Here is a 26,472-nt window from a genome sequence, read left to right on the forward strand (position 1 = left end):
ACCCCCTGCCCTGGGCAGGGACACCTCCCACCAGACCAGCTTGCTCCAAGCCCCCTCCAACCTGGCCTTGAACCCCTCCAGGGATGGGGCAGCCACAGCTTCTCGGGGCAACCTGGGCCAGGCTCTCACCACCCTCACAGCAAAGAAGTTCTTCCCCACATCTCAGCTCAATCTCCCCTCTTTCAGTGTCAAACCCTTCCCCCTCCTCCTAGGGCTCCCCTCCCTGATCCAGAGTCCCTCCCCAGCTTTCCTGGAGCCCCTTGAGGGACTGGAAGGGGCTCCAAGGTCTCCCCGGAGCCTTCTCTTCTCCAGGCTGAACCCCCCCAACTCTCTCAGCCTGTCCTCCCAGCAGAGGGGCTCCAGCCCTCCCAGCATCTCCGGGGCCTCCTCTGGCCCCGCTCCAACAGCTCCATGTCCTTCTGCTGTTGGTGGCCCCAGAGCTGGAGGCAGCACTGGGGGGTGTCTCCCCAGAGCGGAGCAGAGGGGCAGAATCCCCCCCTCGCCCTGCTGGCCACGCTGCTGGGGATGCAGCCCAGGGTGCGGGGGGTTTCTGGGCTCCAGCGCACATTGAGGGGCGTGTGGAGCTTCTCACCCACCGACACCCCCAAGTCCTTCTCCTCAGGGCTGCTCTCCAGCCATTCTCCGCCCGGCCTGGGCTTGTGCTGGACATTGCCCTGACCCAGGTGCAGGACCCTGCCCTTGGCCTGGTTGAACTCCATGAGGTTCACACGGTCCCACCTCTCAGCCTGTCCCGCTCTCTCCCTCCAGCGTGTCCACCGCTCCACACAGCTTGGTGTCGTCGAGAAACTCGCTGAAGGCGCCCTCGATCGCACCGTCCATGTCGCCGACAGCGATGTCAGACCCCCAGTCCCGACCCCCGACGAACACCGCCTCTCGCTGCCCCCCACAGTTCTGTCCCTCCCGGCCGCCGTAGCGGACTCAGCCCACGCCCCGTGGACGGCGGGGCCCTCCCTCACGTGATGGGTGCGCCGCCGGGTACGCTGGGAAGTGTAGTCCGCAGCAGCGGGAGCGCGGCGGCGGCCGCCATTGTCGGGACTCTCTTTCCCAGCGCGCCCCGCGGCGGGCCCGGGGGAGCGGGACTGCGACCGCTGCGCCTTGAGGTGGGCACGGTAAGCGCCGCGGGACGGGGACAGGCGGGGGGACAGGGACGGGGACAGGCCGGGGGACAGCGGGGCGGGGGGAGAGTGGCGCGGGGGGGAGCTGGGGGCCGGGAGGGAGCGCGGGCGGGCTCGGGGACTGGCGGTGCAGCGGGCCCTGTCCGGGGGGTGACAGGGCCACCTCGGCCCTGGAGGAGTAACGGGGCCTGACCGGAGAGGGGACACGGCGGGGGTGTCGAGGACAGCCCTGGGGACAGCGCGGGGGTGTCGAGGAGGTTTTGGGGACAGGTCTGGGGGGTGGCGGGGGTGTGGGGAGGAATCGGGGACAGCCCCGGCGGGGCCGGGATTGGGGTCGGTCCCGCGGGGAGCCGCTATCGGGGGCAGCCTGTGCCGGCGGGGAGGGAGGGGGGTCCGTGCCCCCACTAGGAGCGCGATGGCGGGTGTATCGAGGCTGATCAGAGCGCCCCGGCTGTGCCCACCGTCCCCCTCCATCCCCCTCCATCCCCATCCCGGGGACAGGGCACAGGGCAGGCCGGGGGGGCTGAGGCCGGGGCAGGGGGACACAGCCCGGCTCCATGGCTCCTGCGGGGGGAGTCCATGGAACTGATTCTCCAGGAGCTCTGAGGAGCCGAGGGTGAAGCTTTTTGACAGGCGTGATTTGGGTACTAGCATTTTCACATACTGCCCTCGATAGAACGTGGACATTGTAATTGTAAAGAGGGTAGATTTAGATTACTAGGGAGCAGATTTACTCATTGTAAAGAGTAGATGAGATCTGGGGAGGAACTTCTTTGCTGTGAGGGTGGTGAGAGCCTGGTCCAGGTTGCCCAGAGAAGCTGTGGCTGCCCCATCCCTGGAGGGGTTCAAGGCCAGGTTGGATGATAATTTTATTTCCCCCTCTCTGATCTTAGTTTTTTTTGTGAGCATTAATTAGCTCAAGAAACTCTCATCTGAACCTGTGATGAAGAGAGCAGTGAGTTAGAAATTAAACAGGTGATGGATTAATTTATTTGCTTTTTAGTGTTATTCTGGGCCAACTAACGTTGTTGCTACTGTCTGCAGCTCGGATCTTCTTCATGAGGCCAATCCAAGTAGGTGGCAGGCGGTGGAACAGGCTTGTGCCCTGAACACGTGTGTTTCTGTGCCTTCTCTCTTCCTCTTGAGCCTTCTGTGGTTCTGCCCCTGAGCGGCCGAGCTTTACGTCTCGAAGTGGTCATACCAAAGTCAATATTTGTCTGTAGTACCTAAATTAAGGCTTCTGCCCATCTGCTGCGGCAGGAGATGTGGTTGTGTAAACGGGCTGGGAGACACCTGAGGGTGATTGCTTCCGATTGTGCTTTCTCACCAGCTCCAGGATGGGAGACTGCGGGGAGTGGGGGCAGAAAAATGCCCTGTACAGCTGGGTGCCCCCAGTGTCTGTCGGGCTGACGTGGGAGGAGGGTAACTCTTGCTTCCGTTAATTGTTCCCTGTGCGATTCTCAGTGATAGGGCTGCCATAAACAGTTTTCCCCTTCTCCCTGGGCAGCTTTTGGAATGAATTTTTTGGCTGGTTTTGTCACCCCATCTAGTTTGAAGCAGGGCACTGCGTTGTGCTGGCGTCACTGCAGGGGCAGTGTCCTGCCCCACTGGGTTGGCAGCACAGGGCGGGGAGGGGAAACGCTATCAAACACAAACTGTGTCAGCTTTACAAAGTCTAGGCTCGTAATGCTGATCCAGGCGTTTTGGTGCCTTGCGGAGTGACCTCTGCTGCTTTGGGCCCTCAGGGAAGTTCCTGATAAGAGCCGGGCATCGGAATGAGACTCAAACCCAGCCTTTTCTCTTAAAACCAGTGCAGAGTCACCAGTTCCTTTTTAAACGCAACTGGAGAGGCACACGAGCAAGGCGTTCACTTGTCTCGAGAGCACTGGAGGCTGCGTTGGTTCCCTGCCCAGCCTGGTGGTTTCAAATCCACGTCTCCCAGGTCCCTGCGGGGTGTCCTTGCTTTTAGGCCGTTTGCTTTTCTGAAACGTCAGGGTCTGCAGCGTGAAGTGACCTCTGAAAGCCTGGTCCCTGGTGACGGCCCTCACCGGAGGGGTGAGCTTGAACCGCTTCCAGGAGGTGTGTGTGGTGCCCAGGTCTTCTCCTTCCACTTGTGCTCTAGTCATTAAGGCATTGCCTTACGAGGGAGTGCTGGCAAATCCTTCTGTCGTTGCTGTTCCGTACGGATCCTGCCCCTCGTTTTGCTTTCAGCAAAGTACTCCAGATTAAACCCTTGAGTACAGATCTGCGTGGAAGCTCTTAGCTTCTTAGCAGTCATCGTATCGGAATGAAAATATAAAAGCAGTACAGAAAATATCCTACAGCAAGACTTCAGAAGCTGGTGAATTTTGCTGGATGGAGCTTGGGATGTCGGGCTCTTCTGGGTTTGGCTGGGACACCTGAGGATGGCACGAGAGGAGCCGGTGTCCTGGTCTCAGGGGACTTGAGAGGTGGGTTTATGGCAAAGCAGGAACGAGCTCAGCTCTCCCACCTCCCTGTCAGTGCACCTCTTTTGGCCCATCCTTTATTTATTTCCCTTACCACCCTTTTCTCCTTTTGGAGAAAGTAGTAGTGGGAAATAACTGAAACTTTTAAAACTATTTACTGTAACACAGGTAGAATAAATTTTATATCAAACAAGGGGCCATATAATGCGTGTCTAGCAGATTGCTGCAGGTATTTGTTCACAAATTTCTCCCTAATCTGAGATGTGTTTCACGCTAAAGTCACGTTCAAATTAATCATCTGGTTGTCCACCTAAAAAAAAAAACCGGTGCTGCCTGAGTACGTGTCTTGGTTTAAAAGGAAAATGCCATCTCTTAAAATGACACAGGGTGGTGTTGTCTTTGAAAGGTGAAGAAAAGCCCCGACTGTCTCCAGTGGGCTCTCCTGAGTCATGAGCGTTGGGCTGTAAACTTTGGAGTTATTCATTGCCCGCAGATGAGCAGAGTGGAAAAAGGAAGTTCACTTCACACCGTGGTTTCCTTAGCTGGGGTGTTTTTTTTCCTCCCACCACAAATAGCGGGTTATATATGAAGCAATCTCTGCAGCGGAGTCCAGGATGTTGGGTTTTATCTATTCCCAATTGCAAATGTTTGACTATTCCCAAACTGCAAACGTTCCGGTGAATCGAGAGCTTAATTTCTGTGTTGTTATCCTGGACAAACTCACGCCTGGTGGGGTGATATCAGTTTATGTACCCATTTATCTGCATTTGCTGCCAATCTATTTCCTCATGCCAGGATCTGGAGCCTGACTTGAGGATGTTTGGGCTGCACGGTGACGTTATCCCCACTGCCCATCCGAGCTGAGCAACGTCATCGCTTATTACAGCCAAGATTTTTCCCTGACTGTACATCTGAGATCTGCTCTCCCGAGACCCTGCAATTAAGAGTTTGCCAAAATCTTGCCCAAATCAAGCGGTGAGCTGGGGAGGTGTGGAAACAGCGACTCCTCTGCAAGGCAAGAGTGTGGCCAGTAGGTCGAGGGAGGTCATTCTCCCCCCTCTACTCTGCACTGGTGAGGCCACAACTGGAATAGTGCGTCCAGTTCTGGGCTCCCCAGTTCAAGAGAGACAGGGAACTACTGGAGAGAGTCCAGCGTAGGGCAACAAAGTTGATGGAGGGATTGGAGCATCTCCCTGATGAGGAAAGGCTGAGAGAGCTGGGGCTCTTCAGCCTGGAGAAGAGAAGGCTGAGGAGAGACCTTATTAATGCTCACAAGTACCTAAAGGGTGGGTTGACGGAGGATGGAGCTGGACTCTTTTTCAGTGGTTCCCAGTGACAGGACGAGGGGCAACGGGCACAAGCTGGGACAGGGGAAGTTCCATTTAAATACGAGGTGAAACTTCTTTCCGGTGAGGGTGGCAGAGCCCTGGAACAGGCTGCCCAGGGAGGGTGTGGAGTCCCCTTCTCTGGAGATCTTCAAGACCTGCCTGGATGCAGCCCTGAGTGATGTGCTCTGGGCAACCCTGCTTTGGCAGGGGGGTTGGACTGGATGATCTCTAGAGGTCCCTTCCAACTCTGACAATTCCATGACTTCCGTATGTTGGAGCACTGAACAAAAATAGCATTGAGTTGGGTCCTGGAGTCTTAATTTCCTGCCCGTGAAAGGTTCAAACTCCCTTTCCTTTCCCCGGGTCTCGGTGCAGCTGAATCAGTGGAAGGTCAATATATTTCAAGAACTGATTATTCAGTGTAAAACTCAGTCGTTTGTGCTTGTCTTTGCAGAAAGAAGTATCTTCACGCTGCTTTGCGGTTCCAAAACGCAGTTTTCTGTAGGGAAATGACAATTTTTGTCCCAGGAACTTCTGTGAGGTTACTCATAAAAGCAAAGGTTGCAGAAGAGAGGAATATTCGGTCGTTTCTGTCGTAGATAATGCACTCTGTCTCCAAAGCGTGAAACCGTGGCTGAGATTTATTAGGGAATGAGCAGGTAAATGAGAACAGCTGGGTAAGAGGAGAAGGGAGCAGATCATGGGGATGCTGCTTTCTCTGGTTGGTCATTTATTTATTTGAATTAAAGCCACCCAACTTCCCCGCAGTTGTTTTCCTGAGAAGGGAGGGCTCAGGAGAGCTACTGTTTGGCCACGATGGCTCCATCAAGCCAAGGAAGGTGTCCCCTCAGTCCTTCCTTCTGGTCCCTTTTCCAGTGGATAGACTGACGCCTCCCACCGCTCTGCAGCTGCGAGGCGCGGGCACTGAAGGGCACAAACTAAATAATCCTTTTCTGAAGGTGGATCTTACTCATTTGCTCATCTTCCAGTGAAAAGAGGCTTTTCTCTTCGTGCACAACTAGTGTTTGTGCGTCATTTGCTCTTCCCCCAAAATTTACAGGTCTCAGCCGGGAGCAGCTGCGAATGGGTGGGGTGAAGTTTTAATTGTGCTCTGAACTGTCTTCATACTTTAGTTTCTATTCACACATTTAAAAGAAAAAAAAAAAAAAAAAAAAGCAAAGCAAAATGCTTCCATTTCTAAATCATAGGTTATAAAACGCCTGTCAGAGGCTGGGTGATGTCTGCGTTGTGGGAAAGCCCAGAGGCTTCAGCTGCGATGGGGCCCCTGGTGTGAGCCTGTAACCGGGGAGTCCCAGCCCTGAGCAGCTCACAACCTTCCTCTCCGCGCTCTGTTGCTTTCTTTAGACTGGTACAAGCGAAATAATATGTTCTTCTCAGTGTAGACGTAGTTAAGCTTGTGTGTAACTGCATCTCTACGGACAGGAGGAATAAGCTGCCTGTGCAGGTCCTGCTGCTTATCAGAACGCCGTTGTCTCCACCGAGGACTGTACCAGAGTAGCTCAATTAAAAAGGAAAAATAAATACCACCCCAACAAAACTGCACCAGCGTAAACTCTGCGTCCTCCAGACGGTGCGCGGGGCTCGTGGGGACGGCACAGAGGTGCAGGAAAGGGAAACGAGCTGCTGTAAATCCCGAGGGCTTTGGGTACAGCGTGGCTATTCTGGCCTGTGGGTGCTGGCGGCAGCACGTGGGGTTTGCTGGGCTTTTGTAGGGACGGTTTTCAGTCTAGACTTCCCTCCTTCCTGATAACTCTTGTCACACCCTCCAGCGCTGGTTGAGAGGGTTGTTTTGTGGTATTCTGTGCTGCCCTTCTGGCATTTGCACTGGGGGCACGGGGTTTTTTTATCCGTAACGAAAAAGGGGGTAGAATCAGAGCTGAGCACAGGGATCTCTTTCATCTGTGGGACCAGTTCTGCCAAAACCAGCAGCGCGACTGACGCCCAGTGAACTTTATGGGGTTTGATTCTTCCAGAATTACGGCTATTTTCAATGGCGGTAACAGAAAGAACGAATCTGCCTTTTAAGAAGGGTTGTGCACAATTGTTAAAATAATGAGGGAGGTTGGGGTTTGTGCACCAGCTGATTATTTTTATTTTACCAGCAGTTACTTCCCCACTAACAGTCCTGATCTTCCTTCCAGCAGTTGGGAAGGTCCACAGAGAGCCAGGAGCCGACGAATCATCTCAGCACCTAAATGAGGCATTAATTCTGGTGAGTTCCTACAAATTTCTCTTCCGATGCATGCCCTGTGCTGGGTCCCACCCAGACCTTTCAGCCCCGGCGTGTCTGGCTGCAGCTGGAAGGGACACATGTCCTGGCAGTGGCTGCTGCTGCGTCCCCAGCCTTTGCCAGGTGCCACCATGAGCACGTTTCTTTGCTGCTGAATAATCCAAGCCTTAAAAGTGGTTGACAGTGGGGTTGTGCTAAAGGAGATGCTGCTGGGGGAGATTTATATGAACAAGGAGAAATGGTGATCCCTCCTGTAAGGTTCCAGTGTGTCTGCTTTGGGTAACTGGAGACGAATGGTTTGTAGTGGGAGCCCCAGGCTCACAGCCTGTAGAACGCTGCACCACGGAGACTCCCGACCCCAGAAGGTTCTTTGGGTGCAGGTTAAGTAACACGTGCTGACCTGCTTTCCTTTTCTTTTTATTTTCTTTCTCCAGTAGATCTGCTGCTATCTGTCTGAAACTTCACCAGGGAACGCTCCCAATAAAAATGGCAGGTAAGAGCACTTCAAAATACGGCAATGTAGGGAGAAGGGTTTCAGAGAATGTTTTCCCGTCTGCTGTGATGGCTGTAACGCATCAGGCGTGCAACATAGAATCACAGAATGGTTAGAGTTGGAAGGGACCTTGTAGATCATCTTGTTCCAACCCCCCTGCCCGGGGCAGGGACACCTCCCACCAGACCAGCTTGCTCCAAGCCCCCTCCAACCTGGCCTTGAACCCCTCCAGGGATGGGGCAGCCACAGCTTCTCTGGGCAACCTGGGCCAGGCTCTCACCACCATCACAGCAAAGGATTGCTTCCCCGGATCTCATCTCAATCTCCCCTCTTTCAGTGTCAAATCCTTCCCCCTCCTCCTAGGGCTCCCCTCCCTCATCCAGAGTCCCTCCCCATCTCACATGCGTCCCTTCCTGAGATCTCAGTGATCCCTAAAGCTCTTCAGCTCCTTCTCTTGTCTTGCCTCGGTCCCATTCACTGTTACGCAGTGTCCACTCTAGATTTATCAGCTGAGGTTGCTGCTCTGGCCATAAAGGTCTGACTTGTTTTAAAGCTCTGTGAGGATTGAATTTATTCACGAAAAAGTACATGAGAATAATTCCCGCCTTATAGAGGCCAAAGAGCTCTCCGCAGCGTTCCCGGCTGTACTATTGATATTAAGACATCTCAATTTTACAGATTTCCTCCCAGCCTTTTTTAAGAGAAGAGAAAGTTGCTGCTGAAAGAACTGCTGCTGTTCGTTGGTAATACGGTTTGGTTTGTGAAAGCAGGGGTTGCGCTTGCAGATCTGCTGCGTTGATCCTTGCTGTAGCATCCAAGCTACGCGGTCAGACATGAAAGGGAATATTTTCCTTTGATTTCTTTTGTCTGTTCTTGGAAATAGCCCAGAACAGTTAAAAACTACAGGGTCTCTGGGTGGGAAAAAGCATTCATCTGGCTGCTTACAGCTGGGCAGTGACAGAGAGGAGGTGTAATCCTGATCTTTGTGTACCTAGAAAACAATTGTGGAAGTATTTGGAGCATATTGTGGGCTTGAAAAATGACAGACTGGTGCCCAGCAGCCCAGTTGGTTTTGGCTCCAGCATTTGGGGACTTCTGCGCTAGAGGCTGGCAGCAGCTCTGCTGCCTGTGACAGAGCTGGGCTGTAGCAAGAGAGAAGAGGGAAGAGAATAGACCCAAAGGAACTACCTGCAGCTTCAGCTGTTGAAAAGAGACAGAACAAAATTTTCCTCATCCCTCCAACAAAAAAAACCCCAACGTTGTTAGAAAATCTGCTTTTACCGTGGTCGGTTAATCTTGGTCTTACTGACTTCCCTAGAGAGCTGTTTCTTTGGCTTTAAAAGCTGTGCCCCCTTCCCTGCCTTTTTCCAGCGTTGTTATGTTCCTTTGTCGGCTGCTGAGACAGACTGTCCAGCAGGAAGCCTGTTAATGTTTATATCAAACAAAAAATTAGTCCTAAGAAGTCCAAACTCCTATGGACTTTGAGAGCAGCCGTGGGACAGCAGCAGGACATGTGATGGGCTGTAGGTGTTAACCAGTAACGAATACCAGCTTCAGAGGGCATTGGAACTCCATGTAAAATGCATTTGGAGGAGATGCTGAGGAGGGGCAGAAGACTTAATATTTGTTTTTATAAGGAAAACTCTACTGAAACGACAAGTTGAGCTGGTGACTTAAGGCATTATTCCCTATTTAATTCTGGTAGGCTCATAGTGGGCGTTATCCCCACTGTATTTTCTGCATGAAAATATGCCTTTCCTTTGCATGAAGTGAAGCCTTTTCTCTCCTAAAGCGTGGCTTACAGCTTCAGACCCTTCCCTGCCAGCCTTTAAGTGAAGCGAAGAAGCTGCTCCTGCGAAATGTCTTCTCCCGGGGAGATAATGGCAAGAGAAGGGGAACTCTTGGGCTGCCAGCTCTTGTTCAGACGTTTCCTCTCATCTTCTTTGCCATTTGGAGGTTTTCCCAGGACATTCTTCATCTCTTCCTCTGGTTGTTTTTAATTCTGTTTACTGGGGCTGAAGTAGACGAGAGACAATTAGTCACAATGCCCTGGAATCAGACTTTAATCAGCACCGGGAGGGAAGAGCAAACATCCCCAAACATGCAGAGACGCGCATCCAGGCACACGCAGATACACAGCCCGATCTGCGCATCCGCCTGGAACCTGACAGCAGCTTAAACACAGAGGATTTAGGCATTTAATGACTTGATTCATAAACATAATTTCTTCCCAAGGTAAGGTTTTCTTCACCGTATCGCTTCTGTCAGCGTTTGCTGATTTATTGTATCCGAATGCAAAGCGCTCTTTTTTTTTTTTTTTGCTAGGGCTTAACCTTACAGGAAAAACTTGTCTTTTAAAGAAAAAAAAGGGTATGTTCATGAGTCTTCTCACAACAAAATAATCCCTAACGTCCTCTTGCCTTCCCAGAACTGGATGATATCCGAATACTAAACTCAGTTTGGGGGTGCTTTCCGAAGACACCCCTCCTTACTGTCACAGGGTCGTACTGCCGCCATCCAGCGAGACCTGGACAGGCTGGAGAGTTGGGCAGAGAGGAACCTGATGAACTTCAACAAGGGCAAGTGCAGGGTCCTGCACCTGGGGAGAAATAACCCCCTGCACCAGGACAGGCTGGGGGTGACCTGCTGGAGAGCAGCTCTGAAGAAAAAGACCTGGGAGTCCTGGTAGACAACAGGATGACCATGAGCCATGACCATGAGGTGGACAACAGGATGACCAGCAATGGTCTTGTGGCCAAGAAGGCCAATGGCATCCTGGGGGGCATCAGGAAGAGTGTGACCAGCAGGTGGAGGGAGGTCATCTTGCCCCTCTGCTCTGCCCTGGTGAGGCCCCATCTGGAGCACGGGGTCCAGTTCTGGGCTCCCCAGTTCCAGAAGGACAGGGAACTGCTGGAGAGGAACAGGGGGCTACAAAGATGATGAGGGGCCTGGAGCATCTCTCTTATGAGGAAAGGCTGAGGGACTTGGGTCTTTTTAGCCTGGAGAAGAGAAGGCTGAGGGGGGATCTGATCAACGCCTATAAATACTTAAAGGGTGGATGTCAGGAGGATGGGGCCAGTCTGTTCTCAGTGGTGCTCAGCGACAGGACAAGAGGAAATGGGCACAAACGTGAATACGGGAAGTTCCATCTGAACATGAGGAGGAACTTCTTTCCTGTGAGGGTGGCAGAGCCCTGGAACAGGCTGCCCAGAGAGGTGGTGGAGTCTCCATCTCTGGAGACATTCAAATCCCGCCTGGACACGTTCCTGTGGGACCTGCTCTGGGTGACCCTGCTGTGGCGGGGGGTTGGAGGAGATGATCTCCAGAGGTCCCTTCCAACCCCATATCATTCTGTGATTCTGTACCCGCTGCCAGGTGCCAGCAGCCCTGGCTGCACAGAGCTCATGGCTGGAGGTAAATCAGCCCAGCCGGCCAATCGCCAGCCTTTCCTCTGCCTTTGCTTTTCTGAGAGCTTGTCACTGAAAACCTCTGCGTGGCCTGGGGTCCCCCAGATGCTGCTGGTCTCTTCTCGCTTCCTGGGGAACCTCATCCCGGAGCTTATTTTAAGGTGTTTTTTTGCCTGGCACTGTTTTTTTGCACAGCTTCACGCTGATGAGTGAAGGTATCAAATCCATGTGTTGCTTATTGCTCGCTTTAAGCCTCGCGTGTGTGAGTTTGAAGTGTCCTCTCCACTGCTGAGGAAGGAGAACAAGATATTTAGTGAGGATGAACACGCTGCCCTGAGCAACATGAATGGCCAGAGCCGTTGGCCATCGATCTCTTTTGCTTCTCACGAGTCCCCTCGACCTCGGGGCCCATGGGGGGGGGGCGTGGGGCAGGTCTGAAGGATATTGGACTTGCTCAGCCGTGTGAGAATGTTCCTCCCTTCAGCTAACGTCTGTGTTCTGTTGTAGAAAAGGTGAATAACTTCCCACCGCTCCCCAAGTTTATCCCTCTGAAACCATGTTTCTACCAGAATTTTGCTGATGAAATTCCCATCGATTATCAGTCTCTGGTGAAGAGGATCTACCACGTCTGGATCTGTAAGTCGAATATAAAACCTGTGCTGGGCAAATGTATATGCGTGGTAAAAAAACCAAATCTCAATAACTTATGTGCTTTCAAGTTTTGACTGCGATTAGTTGATGGGAAACAACGATTCCTCTTAGAATACTGTAATATAACCTTATGCCCAAATTTTAAGGCTCTGTGCCTTGAATCTTTGCCGCAGAGCAGCTGGTGGAGAAAGGAGAGTATCAGCGCTGGAAAAGTCTATTAGTAAATTTGAGGAGAAAAGCGGACTACATTCGATGCCTTCATTAATGCAAGTGATATTTTACTCCCCGGAACAGCCCTCTTAAAGTAATTCCCAATTCACCTAAAATAAGATGAACAGGAGAATTTTAGGCCAGAAAATGGATGTGGCCCGTGTGCTTGCTGCCCGTCTCCCCACCTCGCTGTAGGGAGGCTAAAACTCCCCCTTGTTTGTGCCACCCACAGATTTCCTTTCCCAATGGAAGCAACGTGTTCTAGCCTCGCGCTGGCCCTTCCTTAGCTCTCCGTAGCCCATGGAATGTTCTCCATCCCACTGGAGAAGGCGCTGACCCTCTGGGTCACAGCCAGTGATTTGCTGATGCTCTCTATGAACAGACCTTGGGGCTCGGGGCTGGTGCTGCCTGGCTCAGCCATTCCAAAAACCCGCAATGAATATTGACCATTCTTCTCCCAGGAATGAAATGGGATTGGCCGCCTTGTGGCCAAGAAGGCCAGTGGCATCCTGGGGGGCGTCAGGAAGAGTGTGACCAGCAGGTGGAGGGAGGTCATCCTGCCCCTCTGCTCTGCCCTGGGGAGGCCCCATCTGGGGCACTGGGTCCAGTTCTGGGCTCCCCAGTTCCAGAAGGACAGGGAACTGCTGGAGAGAGTCCAGTGGAGGTGACAAAGATGATGAGGGGCCTGGAGCATCTCCCTGCTGAGGAAAGGCTGAGGGACTTGGGTCTTTTTAGCCTGGAGAAGAGAAGACTGAGGGAGCATCTGATCAACGCCTATAAATACTTCAAGGGTGGATGTCAGGAGGATGGGGCCAGTCTTTTTTCAGTGGTGCCCAGTGACAGGACAAGAGGTAACAGGCACAAACATGAACATGGGAAGTTCCACCTAAACATGAGGAGGAAGTTCTTTCCTGTGAGGGTGGCAGAGCCCTGGAAGAGGCTGCCCAGAGAGGTGGTGGAGTCTCCTTCTCTGGAGACATTCCAAACCCGCCTGGACACGTTCCTGTGGGACCTGCTCTGGGTGACCCTGCTGTGGCAGGGGGTTAGAGGAGATGGTTTCCAGAGATCCCTTCCAACCCCGTATCATTCTGTGATTCTGTGAAAACACTGTGGCAGGCCTAGGGAACCCCAGGGAATGCTTCGGAAGTTTAAAAATCTTTTTGCCTTCCTTAGCTTTTTTTTTTCACCCCAAATGCTTATCATCCTGTTCACCCTTCTCGCTGCGGGAAAGCTCATTTTCTGCCTTCTACGCATTTGGTGGCAGGGCTTTTCTTCCAGATGCATAGAATGTGTGTATGGGAGAGATTTGTGTGCATAAATAATAGCATAATCTATGGCTCCATTGTTTCTTTCGTTATTTAGAGATGCTGAAATGAGCTCTGTAATTTTCTTGCCTGAAGAAACTGCTTGTCCCTTCAGACTAACCGGTTAAACGCTGCGCGCTGTGAAGCTGCCTTTGTCCCCGGCTCCCCCCAGGACAAAGCGCCCCTCAGTCAAGTTAATGGCAAGCTGGAGAGGTGCCAGCCACTCGGGCAACTAGTCAAGGCATGGACTTGAGGAGCCCTGGCATTTTCACCAGGGGTTTTTACATTTCCACCCCCAGCAGGCTTTTTTTATTTAATTTTTTTGGGGGGGCTCTCCTCAACTTTTTGGGCTGGGGTGGAGAGAGAGGCACATACGGAGGGAAGGTGGTAAAGGAGAAAAGGCTGGTGGTAAAAATAGTAACGCCAAAGTCGTCACTAGAAGGTTGAAGGCTCGTTACTTTAATTGGATGTGAAGGTTTTATTAAGGTGGGGGGTGGTTTGGGGAAACCTGTACCAGAGCTCCCACTGCTGGAGAACAGGCTCCTCCCTGATGCACAGGGAGAACCAGAAGTTCCTCACAAATCCAAGAGCTTGATTGCTCTTGGCTTGGGTGGTTTGTTTTGTTTTGTTTTTTTTTGTAGAGAGTAAATAACTTCTGAAAACAAAAATTTGAAGAACTACAGCAAATTACTGTATAAATGAAATTTAAATAATTAAAATTCTTTCTTCCCACCAATATTAAGATACATCCAGACATCGCTCGTAAAGCCTTGTTGTTTTAGCTACTCAGAAGACATTTTCTTTGTAGTAAACCAGTGGTTTATTTTAACTCGCATGTAATTTGGATGTCAGAAGCAGCGGCTGGGTGGGGATGCTCCCCACGCGAGATTCTCAGTGTTAATTTTATGGCCACACAACTTTGGGGGGGTTCAGCGGCCCCCGGGCTGCGGGAGGGCAGGTGGGGCTGTGCTGGGAGGAAGAGGGAGCAGGGATGGGAGAGGCCAGGCTGGCTTCAGGGGACCGAGGCGGTGACATGCAGAGCCACCACAGGGAGGGAAACAAGGAATGGGCAGGGCTTGGTCGCTTACCAGGGGTGAAGAGAAATTCTGGGATGTAATTTTGACTGAATAACCAAGACCAGGGTCCGAAGTGTTACTGTGAGCTCATCGCCAGACGGTACCAAAGGGTCTCTTGTGTTTGGACCCTCCATCTCTTCATTTCTCTTTATCTTTGCTCATTGATACAGGTGACCACAATGTTTTTTAAGAGTTACCACTTGTTTTCCAAAGTATGAGCTCGTAATTGGGCTGAGCCTCTTGGACACCGGCAGAGCCCTGGGGGTGCAGGAGCGGCTGCAGGGAGTCCCTGGGGTATTGAGGGGAGCTCAGGAACGGCGCACACACACACACCCCCCTTTGCTGTGATGTTGGGCTCCAGGGAAAGGGGGAAGCAGTGCCACTTCGTGCACATCTACTTTGCGCAGCGCTGGTGTGCTCTGGGGGGTGTTGTCAGCGGTTCCTTTTTATCCGAGTGGCAGGAACGAGGGTTTGAAAGGGCCTTTAAGCCATCCCTGTGGCCCTGCGTTCTCAGCTTGATTGGAGTTTGCTTATCACCTCGCTGGAGGCAGCACTTACCAGTCCTGGAGCTGCCTTCCAGCTTCCTCGGAGCCTGGGGAAGCAGAGAGCGAGCCCGCAAGGCGCTGAGCTGGCTCTGTGATAGCTCCCGAGGCCACCTCAGCAAGTGGAGACCAAAGTCGTGCTGAGGATGGGTGCAGGGCAGTGTTTGACACCACTCTCCTCCCGTAACGGGGGTTTTGCTACAAATGGGAATTGAACATTGCTTGTAATTCATGATAATCACAGACTACCAGGGGTTGGAAGGGACCTCTGGAGATCATCTCCTCCAACCCCCTGCCAGAGCAGGGTCACCCAGAGCAGGTCCCACAGGAACGTGTCCAGGCGGGTTTGAATGTCTCCAGAGAAGGAGACTCCACCACCTCTCTGGGCAGCCTCTTCCAGGGCTCTGCCACCCTCACAGGAAAGAAGTTTTTCCTTATGTTCATATGGAATTTCCCATGTTCCAGTTTGTGCCCGTTCCCTCTTGTCCTGTCCCTGGGCACCACTGAGAAGAGTCTGGCCCCATCCTCTTGCCACCTGCCCTTTATCTATTGCTCAGCATCGATGAGATCACCTCTCAGTCTGCTCTTCTCCAGCTGAACAGCCCCAGGTCTCTCAGCCTTTCCTCAGCAGAGAGATGCTCCAGGCCCCTCATCATCTTTGTAGCCCTCTGCTGTGCCCTCTCCAGTAGTTCCCTGTCCTTCTGGAACTGGGGAGCCCAGAACTGGACCCCGTGCTCCAGATGGGGCCTCACCAGGGCAGAGCAGAGGGGGGTAATAATACTGGCCTGAGTCTTGTATTGGTGGCAGCGGTCACTACCCAGCTCTCCATCCTTTGGCAGGTCCCAAAAGAGGTTCCTCATCTCTCTGGAGATGGATGTGTCTGTGCTACTGCCCTGGGGCCTCCCAGGAACCCCTGACTCACTCGGAGGGGCTGCATTATTGGGCTTGAGTTTCCCACTGCAGCACGGACCCTTCCTATTGTAGTGCCAGGGGTTTGTTTGCATTTTGCGTGAAGACATGAAACTGCACGACCTTATGTTCTTTACAGTTTACTGCATGACGCTGGTGGTGAATATCATCGCCTGCCTGGCGTGGTGGATCGGAGGAGGCTACGGGGTCAATTTTGGCTTGGCCATCCTCTGGCTTATCCTCTTCAGTCCCTGCGGCTACGTCTGCTGGTTCCGACCTGCGTACAAAGCCTTTCGGTGAGTAGAAGCCCATGGAGCGGTTTTGTTTGGGTTTCCTAAATCATAAAATCATTTGGGTTGGAAGGGGCCTTAAAGCCCACCCAGTGCCACCCCCTGCCCTGGGCAGGGACACCTCCCACCAGACCAGCTTGCTCCAAGCCCCCTCCAACCTGGCCTTGAACCCCTCCAGGGATGGGGCAGGCAGAGCTTCTCTGGGCAACCTGGACCAGGCTCTCACCACCCTCACACCAAAGAAGTTCTTCCTTATATCCAATCTAAATCTACTGTCTTTCAGTTTAAAGCCATTGCCCCTTGTCCTGTCAGGAGAAGGCTTGGTAAAAAGTCAGTGTTTCGTTCCCTGTGGGAGAGAGATGTGTTGTTGTCGGGGAGTGCCACTGCGAAGATCTGTCTGGGATAAAGAGTAAGGGCTTGATGGCTGAACATCTTGTTTACTTCTGAAATGAAGAATGTGGCCGCTTTTAAATATCAGATGTAGGACCGAGGGCCACCTGCCTGGGATGGGGGATGAGCAGCAGTGAGTAGTTTGCCACTACGAGGATGAAATTCATATTTTACTTAAATATTTCAGGCTTAGCAGCACCCTCATATCAGTATAACATTAAGATAGATACTAATTTGGTAAAGCTTCACTGAGTCTTGTTTTGATGGAAGGCTATTAAGTTATTAGTTTTTGAGAAGTCTTCTGCTTTTTTGTCTCCAGATACTTGAGAGCTTGGCAGCTTTGCTTTTTAGATAAAAGCAGTTCCCTGGAGCAAGTCCTTCTGAAACTCCACAAATATTTAAAGCCCTCCTACATTTTCACTTTAATTACTAATCATTTGCATTTGCTCACGCTTCCTGTGGATCACGAGGCGTTATTCTGACATTAATGCATAATGCCCCTCAGAGCCGTGAGGGTCCCGAGCAGTTCCCGGCCTGACACGGGGGGAGGAGACGCAGAGGAGGGGAGGGACCTGCCCGGTGTCACACCGCGGGTCACCAGCAGAACCCACACACCAGTCAGGGATTTGGACTCTGAAGGTGAAGCTCTTTCTGGTTCCCTGTTACCAGAATGCGCTGGGTTTTTATTATTCCCCGGATTCTGTGCTGAGTTGGTTTAGATAAAGGCAAATGCAGCTGATAGAAACGGGAGTTGGCTGGTGGGTCCGATCTGTTTAGCAGATACTGAGTTAGTTGTTTCATAGAATCACAGACCGGTTTGGGTTGGAAGGGACCTTAAAGCCCACCCAGTGCCACCCCCTGCCCTGGGCAGGGACACCTCCCACCAGACCAGGTTGCTCTAAGCCCCTTCCAACCTGACCTTGAACCCCTCCAGGGATGGGGCAGCCACAGCTTCTCGGGGCAACCTGGGCCAGGCTCTCACCACCCTCACAGCAAAGAAGTTCTTCCCCAGATCTCAGCTCAATCTCCCCTCTTTCAGTGTCAAACCCTTCCCCCTCCTCCTGTGGCTCCCCTCCCTGATCCAGAGTCCCTCCCCAGCTTTCCTGGAGCCCCTTGAGGGACTGGAAGGGGCTCCGAGGTCTCCCCGGAGCCTTCTCTTCTCCAGGCTGAACCCCCCCAATTCTCTCAGCCTGTCCTCCCAGCAGAGGGGCTCCAGCCCTCCCAGCATCTCCGGGGCATCCTCTGGCCCCGCTCCAACAGCTCCATGTCCTTCTGCTGTTGGTGGCCCCAGAGCTGGAGGCAGCACTGGGGGGTGTCTCCCCCGAGCGGAGCAGAGGGGCAGAATCCCCCCCCTCGCCCTGCTGGCCACGCTGCTGGGGATGCAGCCCAGGGTGCGGGGCGTTTCTGGGCTCCAGCGCACGTTGAGGGGCGTGTGGAGCTTGTTTAAATGCTTATGTTTAAATGCTCTTCTGAATTTACACTTTGTGTAATAACCACACTGGGCAGTTAATGCACTGGTGGTGCTTAAAACATCAGTGACTACATCGCAGAGTGTGGAGGAGGATCGTTTCTGATGGAAATGGAAGGCCGCTGGGTTGGATTCATCTGAAAGTTTTAAAAGACATGAAAATCCCAGCTCTGAACTCTTGCCCTTTGGGGCTGGGATTTTGTCCCCGTCCCTAGTGCAGAAGCCCGAGAGCCTCCGAGTGCCGAGAGCTCCCTTCAAAGAGGAGTTTCCATTCTGAAGTCTGGGAAAAATTACTCCTCCCCGTTGACCTCCTCTGGGCTTCACAAGGAACGTTTCTAATTATTTCTTTAATGTTGTTTGTGTGTGTTTATGCAACTGAATGCTGAAAGGTCCCTGAGGTTACTCTGTGTAAAGACTTGCACGGTTAAAAAAAGACTAAGCCCTGGGGAGGGACTGGGGAGCCCGGAGATCGTTGGCTTTGACATGGGTTGGGGAAGAGGCTTGGAAAACAATGCGGTGGAGCCACCCTGGCCCGTGTGTGGGGTCGCAGGTGGTGATTCAGGAGAGCCGGGTCGGACCCACTTGTTCTGCTTCTTCTGGGAAGAGGCAGCCCTTCAACATCCTGAGCTGCGAGGATGCTTTCGTAAAACCTTCGTCAGACGTCTGCATCCAAAATTAAATTAGCTGCAGAGCTTTGGCGCTGGGGCAGAGCTGTTGCAAATCCGCACCAGAAAGCGGGATCAGAAATCACCTTTTCTGTGTATCCTCACTAATTCCCGCAGATCCTTTCAAACGAAGACTCCTCCAGCCCTTTCAGGTCGTAGTTGCAAGAGCCTGTTTGAAGGCTCAGCTTGGAGCCTAATCCTTGTTAATTGGATTATGATAGGCACCACCGTGAACGGTCCGTGTTTAAGGTATTTCTTTCACATCGCTGTGCTCTGAGGTGATATTTGAAGGGCGGGATCATGAGGATACTCAGGGATGGCAAATTTCTTTCACAGCATCTCTGTGGCCAGGAAAGATGGAAGGTAATGGAAGGTACCGGCACCAACGCACGTGGCTGAGAGCGGTGGGGGTTTGGCTGGAGGCTTTTCCGCTTGTCCCAGACTTTTCTACTTGTCCCACACCAGCCAGGATCCACAGCGCTGACCTCTCCAGAGCCTGGGGTCCTGCCTCCCTAATTCAAATAATAACCATTGAACTACTTTCCGGGTTTGAGCAGGAGCTGGGAATGACGGGAGCTCTTCTGTAGCCTCCCCCTTGCACCGAGCAGCTTTCTAAGCAACTGAAGCGGTTTTTGTAAATCTGTTCTGTAAATCACAGGCCCTTTGAGTTCCTGAGAGAATGGGAATCGTTTGTAGCATGAAAAATGATAGTTTGGGGAGTTTTAGATGTGCCTGGGCTTACAGCGAAAGGCTGGCTCCTCGGTGTGGCTGGTTTAAGGGGGTGAAGATGTTCTGCTGCAGTTCTGTGGCAGAGCCAAAACTCGGGCGATACAGCGCCGTGCACCCACGGCAGAGACCGGGAACGTCCCTGTCAGCTGCCTTCTTTGGGATCATACTCGTGCTGCCTGTTATACCTCCATAAATTAACGGACCTCACGTATTCAGGACCCTCTGATCCTGAAGGTGTGGGGCCCGCAAAGACGTGAAAGCTCCCTTCTGCCTTTCCCCAGAGAGGGCACCACCCGCTTCTCTTGCGGCTGTTTTCCCTCCTATGACATCCCAGTGCCGGATTATTAACCGTGGGCGTGTAAGTGCGATGACGAGCAGCCACTGAAACATTCCCAGCTGGAATTCTCATGCTCAGTGATCACTTTTAGCGTAGGGGCAAGCTCTGCCTGCCGCTGTTCGGGCCCCGTCGTGCCTCCTTGCTTTTGGCCGAGCTGCGCAGGCGTCAGGCCGTGCTGTCTCCAGGTGTTGGTGAGAGAAGTGATTCAGGCTCTGTGTTCTGCAGCAGAATGGCCTCTCCTCGTGTGTCATCATCTATGCAATTACTCGGGTAGAGCAACTGCTTATTGGAAGAGATTAGGTGCTGATGATTCATGGATCTGTGTGCTTTCATTGCCAGGGAAAGAGGAGTCGCCTTCAAAGTACATAGAGGGATCTCACAGAATCACAGACTGGTTTGGGTGGGAAGGGACCTTAAAATCCATCCAGTGCCACCCCCTGCCCTGGGCAGGGACACCTCCCATCAGACCAGCTTGCTCCAAGCCCCCTCCAACCTGGTCTTGAACCCCTCCAGGGATGGGGCAGCCACAGCTTCTCTGGGCAACCTGGGCCAGGCTCTCACCACCCTCACAGCAAAGAAGTTCTTCCCCACATCTCATCTCAATCTCCCCTCTTTCAGTGTCAAACCCTTCCCCCTCCTCCTATGGCTCCCCTCCCTGATCCAGAGTCCCTCCCCAGCTTTCCTGGAGCCCCTTGAGGGACTGGAAGGGGCTCTGAGGTCTCCCCGGAGCCTTCTCTTCTCCAGGCTGAACCCCCCCCAACTCTCTCAGCCTGTCCTCCCAGCAGAGGGGCTCCAGCCCTCCCAGCATCTCCGGGGCCTCCTCGAGCTGGATGCAATGCTCCAGTACTCTTCTGAGATACCACATTTGAGGGCTTGTGACAGGGTCAAACATCAGTGTGAAGCGAAGCGAGGTGCTGGTCTCCCCCCTAACTTCCTCTCTTCCTTCACAGGTCAGACAGCTCGTTTAACTTCATGGCCTTTTTCTTCATCTTCGGCGCCCAGTTTATTCTCACGATCCTGCAGGCCATCGGTTTCTCCGGATGGGGAGCTTGGTAAGTGGGATGCTCCCACAGCCTCGGAGCTGAGCCCTCCGCTCCCAGTGCCCGAGAGGCTGTGGGCTGTTTCCATCAGCTTCTGAGAAACTGGTGGGAGTCTGTATGGGGTGGAGTGGAAGATGCTTTTTCCTCTGTGGCATAATTATGGAGTACCCACTTCTGTTCCCGTTACTGGTTATTGCAGGAGCTCCTGTATGGGCAGGAGTTGGGTGTCTTCACCTGCCAGTTCTTTTTAGCACCTTCCTACAATGTCCATTTCTTTTTAGCATTTAACCACCCAGTTTCAAGACTCCTCTGATCCTCTCTTAGAGTTGCCCTCAAACTATTCGCAGCGCATGGTGAGCAGAGCACGATGACTCACTGTTGGCCTATAGAGCAAGTATTGTGAGAGTTGTCCCAAAATAAATGGGAGCATTTTAGTGTCTGTCCCTGGTTACATTATAATTGTTTGGCATTTTAACTTTCTGTCTCTAGAGACTTGAGAGCGATTCCTGCTGAAACTACAAGTATTAGAAAGTCCTAACGCTTCATAGAGCGTTTTGTTTTCCTAACTGCTCTGCTCTCCAGTTGCTCTACCTGGTTATTGCCAGAGGAATAGAGGGGCGGTGGAAATCATAGGACTCTCGTGTTCCCCAGTCCCAGTTCTGGTGTCTAAACACACAGAATCACAGAATGATACGGGGTCGGAAGGGACCTCTGGAGATCTCCAACCCTCTGCCACAGCAGGGTCACCCAGAGCAGGTCCCACAGGAACGTGTCCAGGCGGGTTTGGAATGTCTCCAGAGATGGAGACTCCACCACCTCTCTGGGCAGCCTCTTCCAGGGCTCTGCCACCCTCACAGGAAAGAACTTCCTCCTCATGTTTAGGTGGAACTTCCCATGTTCACGTTTGTGCCCGTTCCCTCTTGTCCTATCAGTGGGCACCGCTGAAAAAAAGACTGTCCCCATCCTCCTGACACCCGCCCTTTAAGTATTTATAGGCGTTGATCAGATCTCCCCTCAGTCTTCTCTTCTCCAGGCTAAAGACCCAAGTCCCTCAACCTTTCCTCATGAGAGAGATGCTCCAGGCCCCTCATCATCTTTGTAGCCCTCTGCTGTGCCCTCTCCAGCAGTTGCCTGTCCTTCTGGAACTGGGGAGCCCAGAACTGGACCCAGTGCCCCAGATGGGGCCTCCCCAGGGCAGAGCAGAGGGGCAGGATGACCTCCCTCCACCTGCTGGTCACACTCTTCCTGATGCCCCCCAGGATGCCATTGGCCTTCTTGGCCACAAGGGCACATTGTTGGCTCATGGTCATCCTGTTGTCCACCAGGACTCCCAGGTCGTCTTCCTCAGAGCTGCTCTCCAGCACATGACCTCTGCACAACCAAAAGCACCTTGGGAATAAATCTCTTCCCAAAGCTTGTGGAGCTGGGTGTCCCCTGAAGGACCCAGACTGGATTAGCGAGGGATGCTGGCAGGCGAGATCTGAGATCTTGGGGAAATACCTGCATGTAATTCTGTCCATTTTCTTCATTGTTCTTTTCGTTTTCAAGAGTTTTAAAGCTGCCTTGTAATTTCTGGGTATGAGTAGACAGGTTTTCTGGTAATAAGGGGGCTGTAATGATGTTGTTTCTTCCTTTCTCTTTCTTCCAGCGGGTGGTTGGCAGCTGTTACTTTCTTTAGCACCAACGTGGCGGCTGCCGTGTTCATGCTGTTTCCCGCCATCATGTTCACAATGTCGGCTGTGGCGATGCTCATCTGCATTTTAAGGGTAGGTGTTTCCGACGTCTCTCTGACTTGGAGTGTCCGCACTTCTGAACAGGCAGCTGAGCAGCCGCTGTAACCCATCGCTGCCTTTTAAGGTTTTACAGTGTAGTTAGTCGGTGTCTCTCAGAGTAGAGGACAAATCCAGAGAACACGAGACAGCCGGGCCTGGATGTTGTCACCATTTCATGTGGCAACGTTCCTTTATGTCACTGAAAGCACTTTGTTGCTCGTGGGGATGGCTGTTGATGGTAAAGGTGCAGCATCTCGAGATGGTGTGCGGCGGGGACTGGGTAGCAGGATGGGAAGTGGCCCTCGGTTCTCCGCAGAAATAAAGGTTTGGAGGCAGGACTGTCTGGAAAGCTTTGGCAGAGGAGGTGGCAGAGGAGGAGAGAAGGCAGAATCGCTGCTGAAGCAGCGTCAGTGTTAGAGGCCCTGGCCGGGGTTGGCTGCCTTCTTCTGGGATCCCCAACCGGAATCCCAGATGTGTGGCTAAAATGGGTTGAAGTTTTGGGTTGATAAGAAGACATAAGAAGTTCCATCTAAACATGAGGAGGAACTTCTTCACTTTGAGGGTGGCAGAGCCCTGGAAGAGGCTGCCCAGAGAGGTGGTGGAGTCTCCGTCTCTGGAGACATTCAAAACCTGCCTGGACACGTTCCTGTGCAACCTGCTGTGGGTGGACCTGCTTTGGCAGGGGGGTTGGAGGAGACGATCTCCAGAGGTCCCTTCCAACCCCATATCATTCTGTGTGATATTATCTATTTGCACCTCTGTTCACTGTATTATTACATTTTCAGTGCTTTTTTCCCTTGGAAATAACAGCTCTTCACAGAGAGAGAGAAACAAACGCACGATACGGTACCGGAGTGACTGTAGCTCTTCTGAGGAAGAGGTGGGTGCCTGTTGCTGATGTTCCTCTCATTCTCTCTTTCATCCATTAGGTACATAAAATCTACCGAGGGGCTGGTGGAAGCTTTCAGAAAGCTCAGGATGAGTGGAACAGCGGCACGTGGAGAAACCCCCCCAGCAGGGAGGCCCAGTACAGCAATTTTTCCGGGAACAGCCTGCCAGAGTACCCCACAGTGCCCAACTACCCCCCGGGAAACCAATGGCCTTAAGCAGCGACAGCTGCAAACTGCCTGGATTCTCTTCTTTTTGGTCTTTATATTATTGTTATTTGAAAAGATCATTTGCATTCCCCCCCGCCCCACCCCGAGCACCCCGGTCACCTTGGGGACTTTGTTTTTTGCCTCCTCATCACCGCAGAAGATACGTGCTGTCAGCCCTCCCCACCTCCGGAGCTCTGCACGGCATTTTCGGGAAGCTTTTTGTTAGCGTTGAGTTACCAGTATTTGCCTCGTCGCAGACTGAGGAACCAACCGTTCGCTGCCCTGGCTTGAGGGAACCCTCTCGTGAGGAGACGTGACAAAGGCTGACTTCCCCACGACGGCCAACGCTACCGCGATCGCTCCTCCTCCCGCCTCCCTGCTCCGTTTTCATCGCACGCGCAGCACCTGCCGAGTCCTCCCCAACGGTAACAAACGCAATCAGAGCAGCAGTAGCAGCTGGTGTTTACTCTCCTGGATGAATAATCTGGAATTTTTCACTCTAAGGGAAATGCGACACCTAAATTATTTGGTATTAGTGATATCAAAGGTATTTGTAGAATCTACAGCCTCGTTTGCTTGCTCTCTCTGGTGAAGAATCCTTTAGATAACGGTGCTTGCTGTGGGTGAGTGTTGCTCAGATGTGAAGTCCACAACAGCCCTCATCTGTCTGGCTACAATTATTGTTTCGCTAGAAATCTTGCTTTCCCCGCTGCCAAAAGTTTTTGCTGGATCTACGTGCTTCAAAGGTGCAGATTCATCTCATTGGGTTAACGATCGCTCGTTAACAGCCTGATTCAAAGCCCGCCGGAAACTGTTGGAAAGCTGGGCTTTGGAGCTGGCTGCCTGGGTGACGTTCGCCCTGGTACGGGTGGGCAGCACGACATCTCTGTGCCGTTTCACTTCCATTTCTGTGGCACCCAGGCTTTGTGCTGACCCAAGAAATGCTCCACGGGATACACTTGGTCCCGCTGGGACACCTTTTTTTCTGGGCTCCCAGCCAGTAGCCGGATGCAGGATAACTATTGATCTCAGTGCTGGGGCCCGGCGGGGTTTGGGAGTAATTCTGTTACAGGAATAGTTTTAATTCTGCCTCCTACTGATGTAGTTGAAATCCAGACATTATTCAGTGGGGCCTGGTAGACCGAGGAAAGCTTGTTAGTCCTCGTAACTGATTCTGGCTGGGCAGACCCCGTCTGCCCCTGCGTAGGCAGCAGGACTTTCCTTCCAGGTACAAGCCGGAGAGAGAAGTTTTTGCCTTTCTCCAAGAACCGGCTAAAGAGAGGATAAAGCTGTTGGGAGGGAGATTGTTTTCCCTGAGAGCGAGCATCCCTCTCCTCCTTCATCTCCATTTTGTGCATGTACCTCAGGACTCCTGTAGCCTGAGCCGTCCCTTTCCCCCGTGTCCTACAGCGACCCAGGCAGCAGAGGCTGCGGTTTCTTCTTCTCCCTCAACAACCTGCTGTGAATTTTTTCAAACCTGTCAAAACTGGGAGGTCGGTTCCCAATATTTTTTATAAGGAGTGAGTGTTCAAAGTCTTTGGCTCTGAAAGTTTTAGCCAACGATCCTGTCAAGGACAGAGTGCTCCATTGCGGAGACTTGAGAGGTGTTGGGCACTCCGTGGGTCAGACCTAGAGCCTGAGGGTGTTGGGCACCCCGTGGGTCAGACCCAGAGCACCCTGTGGGTCAGATCCAGAGCCTGGGGGTGTTGGGCACCCCGTGGATCAGACCCAGAGCACCCCATGGGTCAGAGCCTGAAGATGTGGGGCACCCCATGGGTCAGACCCAGAGCCAACCCAGTTCCCAGGCTGGCGGAGGGGATACGGAAGATGCCACGGTGGAAGTGGAGTCACTCCAAATTCACACCAAGTAACTGGAAAACAAAACTGGCTCCTGGGCAGGGACAGGGAGGCTGCCCTGGCTGGTGGGAATTGATTTGCAAGTGATCTTTTGAAAACAGTCTCTACATGTGCCTTATCTAATAAAATAATAGTTCACGAAGGAGAGCTCCTCCTTCTGCATCGCCCCTGCAGATCTTCCCCTTTGCTCTATTCACTTTTCCTGGCTCGTGCAGTAAGCGAAGTGAAGCTCGGGGTCCGCACGACACCTTTGTTACGAGGGCCAAAGCGAAAGCAAACCCCGAATCTGAGGGCAGAGCCTCCCTCAGTTTCTGTTTACAAGCAGCACTGACGCCCCGCTGCAGAACCAGTCCTTTGCTGGCTCTGGGATATTTAACGTGCTCCCAACGTGAGGGGTTTTTTGGTTTTTCTTCTTCCTTGCGAATGTACAATGTGCTTGTGAGTACGAGCGCTTGAAGCCTTCTTAACAGAACACGACCTGATCGCGTTGTCAAGCTTTTAGGTGCCTTTGTCTTGTGTCAAGCGTGATTTTTAAGTGTTCTTTGTCGCTTGCCATCAGAGAGTGATAAAAGAACTGCCTGTCGATTAACTCCCTGGAAATACGATTGCACTACGGGGGAGCGAGGGGAGGGTAACGGGGCCGAGCGCAGGGTCAGCCGTGCTCGGAAGCCAGAACACCCCCGTACCACGCTCCCGCTGGCCCTGCCCCTCGCCATCCTCACCCTCTTGCCAAAATTTCTCAAAAGCGATGGGTGTCTGTGTTATTTTTGGCATGTCAGGTTGGAGATTTCAGAGGAACCAAGAGGAGAAGCTTTGCCGGGGATGCCGTGCTCTGCTTCTCTATTTCTTTATTCCCTCCCTTAGATATTCCGGGGGGCTGTTTTGAAGCACCCACCTTGAGTCACGTTGAAAATACTTGATGCAAGAAGGGTGCTCGGCAGCCTGCCCACCGGAATGGTTTTGAGCCGGACGCCAGAATCGCCCCGCCATGAGCAGTCACTGCCAGAGATCTCTGCAGGGCTGAAACCAGCCGCTCTGCACGGGACCCCCCCATCTCATCCCCCCTCCATCCT

The 26,472-nt window shown here is 52.6% G+C and overlaps 1 protein-coding gene across 1 annotated transcript; it reads left to right on the plus strand.

Moving 5' to 3' along the window:
• The first annotated feature begins 980 nt into the window (after positions 1 to 980).
• Positions 981 to 23,551, plus strand: SCAMP4 (secretory carrier membrane protein 4). The gene is made up of 6 exons (XM_074164012.1): positions 981 to 1,130; positions 11,563 to 11,698; positions 15,894 to 16,050; positions 20,584 to 20,685; positions 22,322 to 22,439; positions 23,375 to 23,551. The coding sequence occupies exons 1-6, from the start codon at positions 981 to 983 to the stop codon at positions 23,549 to 23,551; spliced, it is 840 nt and encodes a 279-aa protein (XP_074020113.1).
• The last annotated feature ends 2,921 nt before the right edge of the window (positions 23,552 to 26,472 follow it).

This window comes from Numenius arquata, chromosome 25, assembly GCF_964106895.1.
Source record: "Numenius arquata chromosome 25, bNumArq3.hap1.1, whole genome shotgun sequence".
In the NCBI taxonomy this organism is placed as follows: Eukaryota; Metazoa; Chordata; class Aves; order Charadriiformes; family Scolopacidae; genus Numenius; species Numenius arquata.